Genomic DNA, 16055 nt, shown 5'->3' with positions numbered 1-16055 from the left:
AGATACGAAAACTTTTCAAAGATCACGCACGTCAAACATACAATTATCTGCTCTCTGACATTACGCGCTGCCACTTCATCACGAAGAACTACGACCATTTCCTGTAAACAGAATAACACTCCAAAAAACCTTTCGAAAGTCGCGTACACCAAATGTATTTAATAACCCGCTTTCGGAAAAATAAACTAGTCAATAATCTTGACCAAAACACTGGCGTCTTCGTTTTCCGGAAAAGTGGGTGGAATGCGTTTGGTGTGACACACGCACCACGATTCATTCGTCCAGACTGACCACATAAAAAACTAAACACAAAACGGAGACGTGGCGTCGTATCGTCTCCACGAAATTGACTCTAACAAAATGAGTGGTATCGCGCTGTCTATAACACGTGTCTGCACCCCTTCGGCGTTGATTTCAAAATTCAAGCTAGGTATAATTCAGCATTTGACTGACAGAGTAAATATGTTCTCTTCTACGACTACAAACTTGCACCGTGCATGAAGTGATCGATCGACGTACGTAACAACCCTTCTCGAATTACGGGCGGAGAAGAGGTAGATAAGAAAATGACGGAGGTTCGGAACGCGTCTTCCTCTTGAAATAAAAAATGTAAACGACACGCTCAATATAATCAAGCACAATCATGAAATAAAATCTTACTCGCAATTTCTACTTCAATAGATCTTTAAAGTACCGTGACTTTCTTAAAAGTATTCCTCCGCGCCAAGTGTAAGTCGATAGTTCTCTCGTCGACGCGGAACAGGATCCATAAAGGATTGTGAACAAGCAGCTCACCCTGCAAGGGCATATGAACTGTTCCATTACCACGGTGCATTCTCTTAAAAAATCTTAAAGGAATCTATGTCAGAAAAATGACATCAGCTGGTATGATTTCTCATATTTAAATGGATTATACATATAAAGCTACATTCTGACCACTGGCAAAAGGTGGACATTAATTACGTCCATTAATACATGATACAATTATGATATATTGTGTATAATTATAATACCTAACATTCAGCTTCTCCGAGTGACAAGAAAAAAGAACCAAGTGCATTCCAAATACCTTATTATAAAATGCTTAAAACGTATTTCATACTTATGGGACAATATCCAACTCAGTCGAATTTGGTGAACAAGTTTATCACAACGCTAATAGTTGGGATTCTCGTTAGTTACATATTGCCTACGGTAAGTAAAACATCCGGTTCAGAAATCAAAGAATGTTATTAAACAGTTGAAACGCGGAATTTGGTAGTGTTTCCAAATACACGTATCGTCACGTGAGAAGGATTGGAACGGAGTCATAGAGTGTATGCCACATCTAGTTACATCTATTGTTAGTATTATAAAATTAATGAGCCTCCAACTCAACAGAAAAGACGTACGTATACTCTTTATTGCGTGAGAAATTTATCGAACGCGTTAGAGTGATAGGAGTTGATATTGTTGTAGCTACAGAAATTATACGTCTCCGTGAAAAAAGACTGGGAGATATTGGAGCTTGGCGGTGATTTACACGTTCTGGAAGATATGACCAAAACAGGAAGTACAATTGCCCTATTATACAGGAGTAAGCATCGTTAACGTGTTGTTATTTGTGAGGTATACATATATAGAGTGTCCCACGCAACTGGAACGGGATGTACATCCTAAACGGTTGGGAGTAGAAACAAATGTTATAAGTGACAGTTAAATAGTGTCGGATGGTGGATAACGAACAAGCTTAGGGCATATGTATGTTAATAATAAGACTCTTATGCAGAGCACAAGAAACATCATCGATCTGTGTTGTCAAAAATATAGGTTTCCATTTTTAACAAAAGTGTAGTTGCATTTTTTTAATACACCAATGCACGAAAGTGCATAGAATTAGTTGCATGTCTGCACCATCCAACACCATGTAATTTATACTCGTAACATTTTTTTTTACTTCGAACCGTTTAAGGTGTACAGCCTGTTCCAGTTACATGGGACACCATGTTTATCGAATAATTTTCAGGGAACCTATTATTCTTTTTGACACTATTCGTATTGCTTCCAATGTTGAATCCCGCATTGGATGTCATTATGCCGCTGAACGAAACCCGACCACGGCAGACAGTATTTAAAGCTTACTATTTTGTGGGCGACGATGAGTATTTTTATTTCAAGTATTGGCACGCGACAATAACTGCAGCTGTGTGTCTGCTACCGATAGTCGGTGTTGATTCTTTCTACATGACCATAGCTCATCATGCTGCAGGATTGTTTGCAGCTTGCGGGTAAATACACATAAGTAGATGTACCGGGTGCTAGATTAGCATAGCTTAAATCTACTGATTACAAACCCTAATTTAGAGTTTCTCTTATAATAAATAATTTATTATAATGTGTCTATACAAATGTTATCTTAATGTATGAAACCATGTAAGGTTCCATTTTCGAAAATCTATTTGTTTTTAATCCACTCCTGTTGGACCACTTACGAAGAAATAATTTACTTTACATAACATCCATCTTTGTGCCAAATAATTCTTGTGAAAATATTTTTCAAAAACCCTTTATCCCTTCACAAGTTATTTAAACATTCCGACTTAAACGAAATACCCTGTGGAGCAGAGATGAGTTTCGCTTTCTACTAGACATAGTATTCAATTCGCACAATTACATCATTTGTAATTAAATTAAATGTCCAGGTGTAAGATTAGAAAACTGACAGAAAATATGGGTAAAAGAGAAATAGCTTCGGAAGACATTGGATTTGAAGAAGTCCGTCAATGCGTCGTTGCGCACAACAAAGCACTCGAGTTTGTAGCAATTAATTATAAATTTGGAAAGAATAGTTTCAATAATTTATGCATTTCGGCTGATTAATTGTTTTTATTATGATTGAAGATTCGCAGCGTTTCTGGACAATATGAACCGACAGAACTTCTTACTTCAGGTTGGGATGAACATGATCGGTATCAGCGTCACAGCTTTTCAAGTAAGAATAGCTGTCTGCGATAGTATTGTTTACATGTAGTTCTAAATGAATCTAGGTTTTGTTCGTTAGGCTGCCACGCACTTGAGCGAACTCGATCAAGTAATGAGATTCGGTATGTTCTGCATAGGACAAAACTTTCATCTGTTCTACATCAGCGTACCTGGACAGCTAATTGCTGATCAAAGTATATATTTAGCACGAACCCTGTGAGTATTCAGTCGGCAGAAAATAAAACTGACCACTTTAAAAATAAAGGTACAACGAAAATTAACGTAATCACGTGCGGCTGCTACGATAGGTACGACTCCGAATGGTATAATGCACCACTGAAAATACAAAAAATACTTCTCATAATCCAAATGAGAGCCAACGAACCGTACGAATTAACTGCAGGTGGACTGTATAAAATGAACGTGGAAACGTTTGGAATGGTGCGTAATAATACGAAGATAACGAAACAGTGAGTAATTATTTCGATATATGATTACCAATTAAAAACAATAATGTTTTTACTTAAAGACTTTTAAAACGTGCATGTCGTATTTCACAATGATGCTCTCTATGCAAGAATGATGAATTATATTTTCGATCCGCGTCAAATGGACTAGTCGATCTGTATCCGAATAAAATTGTAAATTCCTGTCTGAATGGGATAGTTTTGTTATCGATCTCTACGTGTACATGCTGTTGATTAATTTTATACGTGAATAAAATCGTTCAATTGTACGATCTTTCGAGCACTTTTATTTGGAAAACCTCTCATTCTTTGTACAGTGTTAACATAAATGTGGATTTTTCTGCAGAATAGATTCTACGTGCAAAAGCAAGTCGAAAAATTCTTTTATAGTTGCATTCTCTTTGCATATCTCTACCTACATTCTCCAAACGTCGCCTCTGAGACCCATTTCGATATGCCATCGCATATGCGAGTCGAAACTTCCCAAATAACTCACCGTTTCGAGACAAGGTATGATGGAGAATCATCAGCCCCCATCGCATTACCTCTGACAAGATGATTGATATGTCTTTCACACAAGTCTACAATCTCTATCGACAGTGGTTCCAAGATGCAGGCAACAATATAATTTACCATATGACTGACAGAATAATTGCTTTTTCTCCTACATAGACTTACAATTTTCATCATACGTGACCTGATCGATTGACAGGTGTGCATTACAACCCTTTTCCAATTATGGTCGAATATCAGGTAGATAAGAAAATGATTGGTCTCAGTGGCTCACATTTCAATGTTCCCACAATCAGAAATGTACGGGATACCCTTAAAATCGTTTCCCCCCAAAAGATTTCAATGACTTGTCGAAGTCTTCTGTACTCGTAAAGAAGTGTTACTCAGTGCGAAGACCAACGACGAGTGGATAATCCTCTGGATACGGAACAAGATTCTTGTATAAAGGATCCGTTAAGGAGCTTCGTACTTTGCAAAGTTAGTGTATTGTTTTTGTGGCGCAACGTCGAGACGAATACTTTGTCAAAGGTATCGAGGTAATTAACGTGAGAAAAATGAAAACAATCGGTAAGATTCATCATATTTGAATAAATTGTATGAAAATTTGATATAGTGCGTAAATGTAATCGTTGAATGACATGTATTGCGCGGGATTTGGTGCTTTTCTACTTTCTGCAGTTCTCTTAGAATTATCCTGGATGCCGCAATATGCCATTTCATGTGTAAAATTTAATAAACATGTAATTTCAAGAAACTCGGCACCTTCTAAAATGTATCCCTTTAATTTTTATTACGAAGAAAAATTGTTTTGCTGTTAAAAAAATAATCACAGTTCTGGTTTTACATGAACGTCAACTAACGAGATAACGAATATTTAGAGCTTCGGAATAACGAAAGACGAGGAAGCGGTGTATTTGACATTCCCAACTACAGAATGCTTAAAAAGTATTTGGTCATACAAAGAAGATGAATACAATTTTTTTTATACGTGCTGGTAGCGAGTTGCGTTAGCTTCATATTACCTACAGTATAAGTGGTTAACTATATTATGCCAGTTTTATAACTGTTGTGACAGGAAAAGTTCATATTACTCACAACACAAATGAGATGTAGCAAACCATACGAATTGACTGCAGGTGGACTCTATAAAATGAACATAGCAAATTTTGGAATGGTAAGTACTAATATGAATACAAGAAAATAAATAAGTATTTACATCCTGACATAATTATGAATTAATAACAAAAACGTTTTTATTTTAAGACTTTTAAAAACTGCATGTCGTATTTCGCTATGTTACTCTCAATGTAAGCATAATTACTTTCATTATTGATCTACAGTAGAAGGATTGTTGGATGTTTTGTATCTTCATGAAAGAGTACATTTTTATCTGTTCGTATAATGTGCATACATGGTGTTGATAATTTCATAAGCAAATAAAACAATAAAACTATAAGATTCTTCAAATACTATTATTTAAAAAACCTCTTAGATCTCTAAATACAGCATTAACAAAGAAGAACCTTTTTCGAAATTTTTCATGCAAAAGGAAAACGAGAAGTCAAAGTACCACCTGTTAAGTGGAATGAGTTTATTCTACAATTTACGGGTTTTCAGATGAAATGATTGGTGGTAGTAATCGTTTAATCATGACACATGAAAACACTGTGTTAAAGTTGTAAGAAATTGTGAGCATGTCCATGATTATCGTTTCGTTTCCTAAAGAAAATGAATTTGTATATAGCTTCGTCTGTCCATATTTTTTAGGTTAAGACCTTGATGTACCACGCGATTTATAATTAAATTAACCGACGTAAATATTTTAGCTTTAGAACTTTGCTGTTATACCGTAAATGTATTAACCTTTTATTTCAATATTTATTTCAAAACATTAATTTGCGTGTTTTTATGTCACATATAGTTGAAAGTATTACTTTTATTTGTCAATATAACAGTAGAGAACAGGATTTTTGAATTTACCTCGAATGTAGTACCTTTATTTTTTGTTGGTAGTTTTAACATGTTTCTCAAACATACTTATCATTACTTATCCTTTGACGACATAAACATACATAAGCTGTCTAAAAGTACTTACTTGTTCATATAGGTAAAGTTGGACAAAGTGCTTATCGATATTGTTGGAAACTGACATTGGTTGAACTTCACGTCGTACACCTCAATGTACTTGAGTTGCCTTTAGTGTGAGTGTACTCTCGTTTAGAATTAGAGTCTATTGTATTCTGTTCGTCTGTTCAGATTTCAGAACCTTCTCATACTTTTATCAGTTGTCTAGTCTTCCAAATTTTGCAATTTACTTCTTGTAGTTTTAAGGTACGTGCCACTTCTTTCTTGTTTTGTTCTATTAACAAAAAATGGTGAATTTGACTTGAATAATCTTGTAATGACATTTACGTGATTGAATGAGTCGTAAATTACTAGAAAAGAAATTGTCAACTAAACAATCTAACAAAATTGTAAGAATTTTATTAAAACGAATCGAGAAAATTTTGAAAAAATAATTTCATTTAAAAATTGTGTATGTAATCGCTTAAAATCGTTTTTGACTTGGGTACGATCAGTAATAAAAAATACTTTCAACGTATACTTTATAGCACTTTTTTCTAGACGCGTAATTTAATTTATTGTTAAAAATGTCGACTCCGTGGGCCAAAATCCAACCAATAGAAGGACCAGTCAGTTTATTAGAGATAGCTTCTGAACAACTTGCAAACAGTTTACAAGAAAAGTAAGCAACAAACAATTAATTTAAGTACATCAATTCTGTTCTAAGTATAGTTATAAAATAAGAATTATATCCATTGACAGAGAACTAAGGAAGTGTAAGGTTGAACCAGCAAAAGATGTAAATATTCAAGATTGCACAATATTTGAAATCAATGACACAGACAGTGACGAAGTGATTGCACACATGTTGCAAGACCAATACAACAAGCAGCATGATTTAATGCTGAAACGTACAGAAGAAAAGTTCAATCGCGATTCTAAAGGTAATGGTGATCTTTAATTATTCATATGATGAATTTGAAGTTTTTTGCTTTTTATAGTTAATATTACCTACACAAACTACCGAATGTCTTTGTCAAACGATCAAGATGAGAAAGATAGTACAGATATTGAAGATACAAAGAGGGATTTTGATCGATTTGTAGTGAGCATTTCATAGTGTACAATTACATAAATTTTTATCTATAAATGTAGCACTAAGAATATGTTTAATATTTTTTAGAGTATAGAAAAAGAGTATGCTTCAATTCCTCGTAGTGGATATAAGAAACTAGGTGAAGGATCTCAGATTGTTACAAAACATGACATGCTAATGTCTTCAAGGATAAATGCCTGTAGAGTTCTACAGTTTCCTCCTGGTATTCATACAGGAGACACAGGAGGATTCGATGTCAAATTAAATAATAAAGTGTTCAACAGCTTACGAGCCCATAGTCATGCTCAGTGTTCCAGACAAAAAGCCAAAGCACGACCACATATAAAGTAGAACAATAAAGTATCTTGTCCATGTAAATAACTCTTTAAAAACATGTTTAAATTTGTTCAATACATTTAATTGCATACGATTTTTACAAGAATTTCCGTATAATTTAAATTCAGGAAAAATATTCATTGTTATATAGATTTTTTTGCTGTGTGCTAAGTACTGAATCCCAGAGAAAGAGCTAGTATTGGAAGTATTGAAATATAATTATTTTTGACATTAAGACTTTATTAAATGCTGTAAAAATGTCGACGTTACTATATTGTAATACGAGACTTCAAAAATAAACAACCGAAATGGTGTTTTCAATAAATAAATCCACTCTACCTTTATGCCACCTACTTCTTTGAAACAGGTGCTTTCTAAATCTATAGAAAACTAATATACAGTACATCACATGTACGTATATATATATACACACACACACACACATACATGTGCCCATCCACGATTTATATACGCTCTTAATTTTCTTTTCATACAAGTGTACAATATGAGTAATAATTCATTTATGTATCATTTACAATTTCAACTTACAACATGTGAAACTGACATGATTCACATTATCTCAAGCTTTGGAACAGTATGTTTACTTTCATAGTCACTGATGCTAGACTGTTGTCCATCTGTCGATGGTTGAATGACATTGTTTGTAGATGTGTCTTCTATTAAATAGGAGCATGAAGTTGAGGTTGAGGTAGTTGGTGAAGAATACGAAGGTGAAACCAAATGAGAATATTGTGAAGGTGGTACCATAGTTGTAAATGAGGCTCTTTGGCCTAATCTTTTCTGAACTAAGTAGTGTAATATGTCACACTGGCACTCTAAAGCAATGGTTATAGGAAGTTGTCTCAAATGAGCGGCAACAGATTTCCCAAAGGCTTCAAATTCATCGACTGCTGGTTGAAGAGCATCTGCTTTTCGTGCTATGTCTTGCAAAGTATTGACTGCTTGAACAACAGCATCTATATTGCTAAATTTACCTTGTTTATAAGGGTGATCTTGCTTATTATTCATAAATTTTCTTTTTGCTATTATCTTTTGAGGATCTTTGATTGATTGATTTGAAGTGGATGATGCAAGTGAATGGACAGTATGATTATCTGCTGCAGTCTCTTCCACCTCGAAATGATAATGATTTTGAAAAGAAGTTTCATTTCCCTCATTTTCATGACCTTCTTCAATATGTCCTTGTAATCCACGTAACTCTGGCAATTCCTAAACAACATTAGACGCAAGCTACGTTCTAATATCAATGTTTTAATATTTTTTAGACAAGCATAATTGGTCTAACAGAAAGAATACCATGACAGAAAGAAGCAATTTGAATTATTTTTATATTACGTAATATAAATAACTGTATAAACACTTGCCGAAGCATTCTTTGTATCTCTTGTTTCCACAATTCCTTTCAGAAATCGATCAGCTACAGAAAACCAACATACCGTTGGTTTGTATATGTCTCCAGATATTCCATTTTTGTAAGATTTTAAAACTTTATGATGCTCTAATGTATAGGCATTTCGAATACTGCGTATTTTGGCTTTTGCAGAGTTTACGTTCAATTCAGGATCAGACATAACCTCAACAATTTTTCTCAATGCTTCATCTCTTTTACTTTTATCTTTATACGATGGAAGTTTGTGGTTCCACAGGCATGGATATTGTTCGTATGCTTCCAAAAACTTTATTATGCGTTCCGATGACCACTTCTTTGACGTTTTTGTCATTGTGTGCAGGAAAACCTTTGGCAATGTAAACACGACTATACACAAGCAAACATGTCAAATTCAATGAAATTCAAGCATTCAGGACCGTCTGCGTAAAAAGACGAATTGTTCTAAAGCGCACTCTACATCTGAGAACGGTGACATTGGGAAACATATTCAACCGATGCATCAAATTTGAAGTAATCTCGTCCATACTGTTTTACAGTGAATAAATGTAATAACAGTGAATAAATGTAATAAATGCAAAACAATTTTATTTTTAACGTTTAATTATCAGATTTTGCTGTATTATTGGTATCATCTTCGCGTTCAGATCTGTTCTCGGATCGAGAAGGAAGGTGCTCCACTCTGTAATCGAAGACAGGGCAATTTCTATCGTGAACAATTTAAAGAATCGATGAAAGATTAATTTTTCTAACTACTGTATCAATGTCATACAATTTATTCGGCAACGATTCGTTGAACTTGCTCTTCTCATTCTCAAGGAGCTTCTGTCTCGCCGCCTTGTCCTTGAGAGTTTCTTTCAAAATTAGATTGTATATTTGACTGGTATTCAATCGGGACGACGGATTGGTACTTCTTTCTATCGAACTCTTCAGAGACTCGAATATATTTTCATTTCCCTCCTGTTTTGTAGCCCTGATACTATCGTCCTTCGTAGTTCCCAGTTGCAAAGCCCTAGTGGCTACAGAACACGACATTAATTCTTTTCCTTCGAGACAATTAAAATAGGCCACCCTAAATAACTGATTTGCTTTTAGCCATAGACAAAAATGCTTTCAAAGATTTTCTCTTCCCAAAAAAGCCAATTCCCATTTGATTACATAACAATTGTATTAATACACAATGTTGTGCCAGTGCATATACATTTGTATTTATAAAAGTCTTATTATTTCTTAAAATAAATCGTAATTTTTTAGATAATATGTACAGTTTTTGAAAAGAGAACAAACGTTTGTAAATACCAGGTATTCCAAAATCTCTGTCCCTCTCGCCTGAAAGTATATCCTCGAAGGAATACCGCGGTTGATTCAAATTTCTCGAGTTGTTTCCAGTTTCGGCCAGGAGTACGTCCGATAATCGTTCTTTATTGCTGAACATTGCCCTTTGTGTCAAGAAATCGTCAAACTCTCTTACTTCGCCGGTTTCGGTCAGAGATCTTTCAGATGTGAAAGTGGACTCGAGATCTTCGTTATTGAACGACGCCTCGATTTCTGAGCGACGAAACAACCCATTACGCAGAGAAGAACAAATCGATGATCGTAGCCAATCGTTTCTAGAACCACAGAGTTTGTTTGATTGCATGGAAATACTGGAAATGTATTTAAAGGGGAAGTATTCACTATCACTTACAGACACCTGACGTGTACGAGTCCAAAAATAATAAATAACGTAGCCACAAAAGCTACCAAATAGATAAACATTTTTAATAATGTCTATGAGCAATATGGCGCTTCAGTGGATCATTTTGTCAATTGACTAAAGCCTGTTGACAAATGGTGATTGATACAGCCTGCTACGATTGTCCGTGTAAAGGAGAAACAAGAACGATTCTGTTTTCTATTCCGTGTGTATGTGAATTTGATTGTATTTTGTCTAATTATTTGCTCCAAGCAATTGCTTGGTTGCAATTTACCCAGGAGATATGCTTGCATCTGATGCTTGGCATTAGCAATATGAAAGTTACACAATCTTATTAACAATGCAGTTAATCAGACAATAAGATATGCATACAAACCATATGTTTATATATTGAAATATATTTATTTAAGCATTAAATTATAACAAAAAGTTAGCAATATCCAGCATCAGACACTGGCACTAAATGCCTGACCGTTTTTAGGTATATACAGAAGTGTGTATCTAAAGGAAAATAAAGATGTATCAAAACTAGATCACAAAATGTGTATACAAAAGTTTACATTTAATGGTCAACAAATCTGATGCATCGCACAGATCCGTGTTTTATCAAACGATTTATATATGCATATGTATACATGTATGTATAAATGCTATGGATTGCTCTTGAATATTTTATATTATTCTATAGAACATTTAGAAGGAGCAATACAAAATTTGTAAGTGACACTTACTTTGTTGTTCAGTTTTTTTTTGTTTTTTGTTTTTTGTTAATTTTCTTTTATACAGAAAAAATATTGCATCAAAAGAAATGATAATTCGTGAACGTTTCAAGCTAATATTTAGAAAATTACGGATAATTTCTAACATCCCAACGCTTATAATACCAATTAAAATCAATTCAACTCTTACATGTTAAACGATTTCCTTGTATCCCACAAATAAAGTAACATACATTACCTGAACAGAGATTGATAACCGCTCTTTTCCGCCTAAAACCAAAGACGTTACAATGTAATTCATTTAGTTTTTGATTACATAAAACTAAAATACTTCGCTCAAAGAAAGAAATATAATCGTCATTCCGCGAGTCATCACAAGATCGCGATATACGAAAACAATCGGATTATCATCTAGAATAAACATTATCTTTTAACTTCGTTCTTTCTGATACAGAAATTTGTATCGTCGCGTATAGTTTAATGTGTCCGGTAAATCTATTGCGATTTCGTTCTTTCGTTATATCTAACAGCATTTCCAATAAGACTGACCAGAATTGCATAGACGGTAAAATGCAGAAGGAACCACATTTGCTAGAAATATTTCCATCGGTTACATTTAAAGTACAGATTCAAATCAACACAACGTGACTCCAATTCTAAGAAAATTGCAAACACCATATTAAATCTGTACTTTAATTATAACTACTGCATCGTCCGTTCATCTATCTTATAAATTACCTACGCTTCATAGTCAGCTTATTACATGATTTGTTTAAGCTACGATGTATTAAGACGAGTATAATAAATGTTTGGTGTACAGCTTTTGTGTAGTCGTACTTATATATATATAAAGTTTTTTTTTGTTTCTAAAACGAAATCTGCTCTTTTTCTATTTAATGTGTACTTTTAATGAACGTGTTATTCGCAGTACACGAGAAATGTACTAATTAATAGCTGATACGGTTGTTCTACACAGAAGATGCAACACAACAGACGGTTTTTCATTCCTTTTTTCCTCTGATTTGTTTTACAGACCCGTTTTACAACTGCACTTCCGATATTGAACTACACTTCACGTTCAATATTTGAATGTATCAAATATATACATATTTTTTATGTATATATATATATATATATTATCTTTTGATAAATGTCTCTTACGACAGTATCATTTTTGTCCGTGGAATGATACTTAAACACAAAGAATGAAGTACTGAAAGATCAATAGAGGTTAATCGTCTAAGTCGTTAACATGAAGAACTTCTCTATGAGTTAATCCGGCTTTCGATAATGTTGAGATTTCCCTGCACGGGTACAAAATTCTCTTCGGGTAGCTTGTAGTTATTTCGAAACTTGTTGGAGAATCCGGTTGACTAAATATCCAATGATATACATCCTGTAAAGGAAGAATGTATTAATTGTAATAGTGTGAGATTAATCGGTTCGAATAAATAATCAATTTACTTCTATCGTGTCAGACATGAGAAAACGTCGAATCATTGTCCTCTCCCCAAGCTTAATTTGAAGATGACAAGCATTAGGATTACTAGGCTCTGGTTCAAAGGGTACTTTACGAATGGTAAGCTCTTTTTCACGACGAATGCGTTGAATTTCTAATTCTTGTGCATTTAATTCCTCTCTCTCTCTAGCCTCTTGCTCCTCGCGCGCTCTTCGTTCCTCTTCCCTTTTACGATCCTTTTCTTGATCAGCGCGTAACGACTCTTCATATGCTTGGTCTTGTTGCTGACGCAGTGACTGAGCAGCACTACGTTCCGCCCTGTATTAAACAAATTTACATTTAAGTAGAAGTTCTTTGGAAGTACATTTAGCATAAATCAAAGTAAAAATCAAACTTAAAAATATTTGAAATTAATAAGCCATTATTAATGCTCTTATAATCATTATTCTTTTAATATTGAAATATTAGCTTATTTCTTTCCACAATCAAAAAATAATATTTAATTAAATATATTTTACCTATCTTGGCGTGTTTGTATTAAATTAATTTCATTGTGATCTATAATTGCTTGCAAACGAGATATTAGATCAGAAGGAGACGGTTTACCCTCCATTCTACAATACAGATAAATCAATTCAGTAAGTTATACTGCCTTTGTTAAAGAACAAATTATTAGATAAAGATACATATATAAATCACATTACATACCGGCCGACTATTGTCATTTTGTTGTCTTTCAAAACAATTGTGGCCAGAAAAGGATAAGACCCAGGTCTAAGGGCTTCTGCTACTTTGTAGCCTTCGCCGGATTGCACGTTACATGCCCAAAACAAAGTGCGTGTGTTTATGAATCGGACAACTTCAGAATTACCTAATGTATTTCTGTACATGTAAAGATAAGTTTCAGTTACTTATACAGATAAAAAATTTATTATAATCTTCCATAAACATGCTAAACAATTACCTGCACCACTTATCAATGTCCTGAGCTTCATCTTTATGTAGATATACCAATAAAAATCTCAATTCTTGTTTTGCATCAGAAAGTGCCTGGCTGTAAGAACCTTGGTAAAATACAGGATGACTACTACCATAACGTTCTTCGTATGATCGAATGAAGTTAATTACATCTTCGACTGGATCAGAGGACACTTTAAATATAATTGATACATAAATTTGACTTGTAAAATTTTTGAGGTATAACAAACATGATTTTAATCACAATTCAATGAACCTGTGCAAAATTAAAACTTACCAGGTCTAGCATTTCCTCTAAATATTGAAAGAAGTAGCTGTAGGGTACTGATCAATCTTTCGTAACAAAAATAAAAGATGTACCATAAATAACTACCACTGCCACTAGAACTTCCAGAATAATGAAAATATATTCTAGAACTGCTATCATCGACAACTTGTGGTGGTCTTGACCGTGAATCTTGAGCAAACATTGATGGCCGTCCTTCATACAAGTTTAATTGTTCCTAAGTACAAAAGACAAATACATTTAATGTATATAGATTCTATATAATAAATATAGAATCCTTGAGATTGTATTAACAGCTCTATTGCACAATCAGTGTGTACATATTACGAAAGTATAATTATTTGATATTCATATACAAAAACTGCACTGGCATGTCGATCACTTCCAAAGATTTTAAAAATGTACAAGTGGTGTTTTGAAAAACGATTATAAACAGTTGCTACCAATAAATACACAATAAAAGATCTCTACCTGTACAGCAACCTCTAAATTCCAATGATGCCTTTGTAAAACATCTCTGCAGATCGACATGTCTTCAATACCAGTCAAATCCTGAAAGAAACAAAATGATGTTGCTTCATCATGACTTCAAGGAATCGAGCACGGAGTTCAACAAAAAAGATATGGCACGTAAAATCACTGAATTACCTGGAGCTGCAGAACCTTCTCAGTCTGTTCGCCGCTAAGTTCGTTTAACGCGAATTCTGCCATATCGAACGACTAGAATATACACGTTGAACGACTAGAAATTCCCTCAGCAATTGTTTAGTCACGCAGTACTACCGAACAACACTGAATACATCAGCTGATAAAAAAGTCAGGCACTCATGCGAAATTACGATGAAACTGAGCTAGCATTTGAAGCGTGATATCCAGAATGATTTAACCTCAAGCGCCTGCGACCACCAATTTACGGATCTCTATTCATTATCATCGCGGTATGTTTTGTCTCATCGCTCTGTAGAATGAAAGATGTTTTCGGTGTCATGTCTTTTTTAACGATAATTTACAGTTTCAAGGTTCTATTTCATGCGGCACGATTTTAAGTGACGTCAACTACGTGCATTGGCGAAACGACAGTCAACGGTTTCCACGTCCCGCGATTGGTAGAATGTTATTTTTGCTAGCAACCAATAACGCTCGATTCGATTAATTGAGACGGTGAATAAAGTTTTCTTTACTAAAAGATTTAGTAATTGGAATTCGTGCTAAACTCCGCTAAACTCGTAAAGTTTAGTAACATGCTATGATAGTTGCATGGAGTTGTATGGTTGTATGAACAACCAATGAAAAGATATAGTACGTCAGTACGATCCATGAGACGATGAAGTCGGATGAGTTGGATATAAACCAATATAAACCAATCTAACCAGAGTTTGTCTCGTGATCTATTTTGTATTGGTTGATACGACGTTCCGCCAGAAATGTATGCAGAATGTGGTAGATCCGGCGCTCTGTGAACTACACTTAATTTCATGCCTTCACGAATATGATAGTAACTATTACACTTTGTTTAAGAACACTGAAATGTTTACTCCAGTATACTCTTCAGCATATTTCAAACAATTTCAAAACTAACGAGGTCCGAATTAATATAAAAAATTACAAATTTATAATAATTCTAGTTATTTCTTATAAAAATAATGTTGATTTAGAACGCATCGGACCAATGAGATTCTTCCGCAAGTAATGTGATGTGGTATTGGAATCATTAGAATTAGAGTTTATCTTTTTGTAAAATGAACGATGGTTTGCACCAGTTTGCACATAATGCACCTGTTGCCGTATGAACAGTGGTTCACAAATTTGACACTTTTGAACACTATTGAATGAACGCGATGTCGGACGGATCGAGTGTAGAAATTGAAATTCAGAAAACGTTGTTTTCTATTCATGAAGTAACATCAAAAATGTAAGATTTAGATATTTTGTAAGACGTAGTATTTCTCTCTTCCCATAAAATAATTAATGCAACTTAATGAAATCACCTATGAATGTAGATACGGCGTAACAGTGATTTTACCCAACTTCAAATTTCGAGTGAGTAAACTATAATTATTTGATTTTTTAGA

At 34.2% G+C, this 16055-nt stretch overlaps 5 protein-coding genes across 6 annotated transcripts; 2 read left to right on the top strand and 3 right to left on the bottom strand.

Annotated features, from left to right (window-relative positions):
- The first annotated feature begins 1228 nt into the window (after positions 1 to 1228).
- Positions 1229 to 3594, top strand: LOC128886949 (odorant receptor 22a-like). The gene is made up of 8 exons (XM_054142245.1): positions 1229 to 1387; positions 1459 to 1576; positions 2006 to 2267; positions 2682 to 2792; positions 2881 to 2971; positions 3041 to 3177; positions 3270 to 3402; positions 3491 to 3594. Exons 1-8 carry the CDS (start codon positions 1319 to 1321, stop codon positions 3542 to 3544), a joined length of 975 nt encoding a protein of 324 aa, XP_053998220.1. The 5' UTR covers positions 1229 to 1318; the 3' UTR covers positions 3545 to 3594.
- A 2525-nt stretch (positions 3595 to 6119) lies between these two features.
- Positions 6120 to 7766, top strand: LOC128886951 (serine/threonine-protein kinase RIO3-like). The gene is made up of 5 exons (XM_054142247.1): positions 6120 to 6272; positions 6567 to 6687; positions 6768 to 6949; positions 7007 to 7110; positions 7189 to 7766. Exons 2-5 carry the CDS (start codon positions 6593 to 6595, stop codon positions 7450 to 7452), a joined length of 645 nt encoding a protein of 214 aa, XP_053998222.1. The 5' UTR covers positions 6120 to 6272; positions 6567 to 6592; the 3' UTR covers positions 7453 to 7766.
- On the bottom strand, positions 6161 to 9310 carry LOC128886948 (uncharacterized). Of its 2 annotated transcripts, XM_054142244.1 has the most exons (3): positions 8823 to 9310; positions 8433 to 8667; positions 6161 to 6300 (listed from the first exon to the last, which is right to left on the bottom strand). In XM_054142244.1, the coding sequence occupies exons 1-3, from the start codon at positions 9177 to 9179 to the stop codon at positions 6212 to 6214; spliced, it is 681 nt and encodes a 226-aa protein (XP_053998219.1). In that variant the 5' UTR covers positions 9180 to 9310; the 3' UTR covers positions 6161 to 6211. The 2 variants fall into 2 exon arrangements, with proteins under 2 accessions (XP_053998219.1, XP_053998218.1); XM_054142243.1 differs by lacking the exon at positions 6161 to 6300 and having other exon boundaries at positions 7917 to 8667.
- Positions 9311 to 9407: 97 nt separating this feature from the next.
- Positions 9408 to 10779, bottom strand: LOC128886950 (uncharacterized). Its single transcript, XM_054142246.1, has 4 exons — positions 10533 to 10779; positions 10145 to 10455; positions 9618 to 9864; positions 9408 to 9527 (listed from the first exon to the last, which is right to left on the bottom strand). Exons 1-4 carry the CDS (start codon positions 10601 to 10603, stop codon positions 9446 to 9448), a joined length of 711 nt encoding a protein of 236 aa, XP_053998221.1. The 5' UTR covers positions 10604 to 10779; the 3' UTR covers positions 9408 to 9445.
- A 144-nt stretch (positions 10780 to 10923) lies between these two features.
- LOC128886945 (FAS-associated factor 2) lies at positions 10924 to 15012 on the bottom strand. Its single transcript, XM_054142236.1, has 8 exons — positions 14632 to 15012; positions 14455 to 14535; positions 13975 to 14200; positions 13684 to 13870; positions 13428 to 13601; positions 13238 to 13333; positions 12725 to 13037; positions 10924 to 12656 (listed from the first exon to the last, which is right to left on the bottom strand). Exons 1-8 carry the CDS (start codon positions 14692 to 14694, stop codon positions 12492 to 12494), a joined length of 1305 nt encoding a protein of 434 aa, XP_053998211.1. The 5' UTR covers positions 14695 to 15012; the 3' UTR covers positions 10924 to 12491.
- Between the last annotated feature and the right edge of the window lie 1043 nt (positions 15013 to 16055).

The sequence above is a fragment of the Hylaeus anthracinus genome, unplaced genomic scaffold (genome assembly GCF_026225885.1).
Source record: "Hylaeus anthracinus isolate JK02 unplaced genomic scaffold, UHH_iyHylAnth1.0_haploid 11985, whole genome shotgun sequence".
Lineage (NCBI taxonomy): Eukaryota > Metazoa > Arthropoda > Insecta > Hymenoptera > Colletidae > Hylaeus > Hylaeus anthracinus.
The sequence above is the reverse complement of the archived record's forward strand: the minus strand, read 5'-3'. Positions and strand labels throughout refer to the sequence as shown.

What these genes read in the sequence shown, in the direction of transcription:
- LOC128886949 (XM_054142245.1), top strand. Translation starts at nt 1,319, where the DNA reads ATGCCACATCTAGTTACATCTATTGTTAGTATTATAAAATTAATGAGC. An exon ending in TCCAACTCAACAGAAAAGAC is followed by an intron (nt 1,388 to 1,458) that starts GTACGTATACTC and finishes ATATTGTTGTAG; the next exon opens with CTACAGAAATTATACGTCTC. An exon ending in TCAGCGTCACAGCTTTTCAA is followed by an intron (nt 2,972 to 3,040) that starts GTAAGAATAGCT and finishes TTTGTTCGTTAG; the next exon opens with GCTGCCACGCACTTGAGCGA.
- LOC128886951 (XM_054142247.1), top strand. Translation starts at nt 6,593, where the DNA reads ATGTCGACTCCGTGGGCCAAAATCCAACCAATAGAAGGACCAGTCAGT. An exon ending in GTTCAATCGCGATTCTAAAG is followed by an intron (nt 6,950 to 7,006) that starts GTAATGGTGATC and finishes TGCTTTTTATAG; the next exon opens with TTAATATTACCTACACAAAC. An exon ending in GGGATTTTGATCGATTTGTA is followed by an intron (nt 7,111 to 7,188) that starts GTGAGCATTTCA and finishes AATATTTTTTAG; the next exon opens with AGTATAGAAAAAGAGTATGC.
- LOC128886948 (XM_054142243.1), bottom strand. Translation starts at nt 9,179, where the DNA reads ATGACAAAAACGTCAAAGAAGTGGTCATCGGAACGCATAATAAAGTTT. An exon ending in GAGATACAAAGAATGCTTCG is followed by an intron (nt 8,668 to 8,822) that starts GCAAGTGTTTAT and finishes AATGTTGTTTAG; the next exon opens with GAATTGCCAGAGTTACGTGG.
- LOC128886950 (XM_054142246.1), bottom strand. Translation starts at nt 10,603, where the DNA reads ATGTTTATCTATTTGGTAGCTTTTGTGGCTACGTTATTTATTATTTTT. An exon ending in CTCGTACACGTCAGGTGTCT is followed by an intron (nt 10,456 to 10,532) that starts GTAAGTGATAGT and finishes CTGTGGTTCTAG; the next exon opens with AAACGATTGGCTACGATCAT. An exon ending in CAGAGATTTTGGAATACCTG is followed by an intron (nt 9,865 to 10,144) that starts GTATTTACAAAC and finishes CGTGTTCTGTAG; the next exon opens with CCACTAGGGCTTTGCAACTG.
- LOC128886945 (XM_054142236.1), bottom strand. Translation starts at nt 14,694, where the DNA reads ATGGCAGAATTCGCGTTAAACGAACTTAGCGGCGAACAGACTGAGAAG. An exon ending in GACATTGATAAGTGGTGCAG is followed by an intron (nt 13,602 to 13,683) that starts GTAATTGTTTAG and finishes TTACATGTACAG; the next exon opens with AAATACATTAGGTAATTCTG. An exon ending in AAAATGACAATAGTCGGCCG is followed by an intron (nt 13,334 to 13,427) that starts GTATGTAATGTG and finishes TCTGTATTGTAG; the next exon opens with AATGGAGGGTAAACCGTCTC.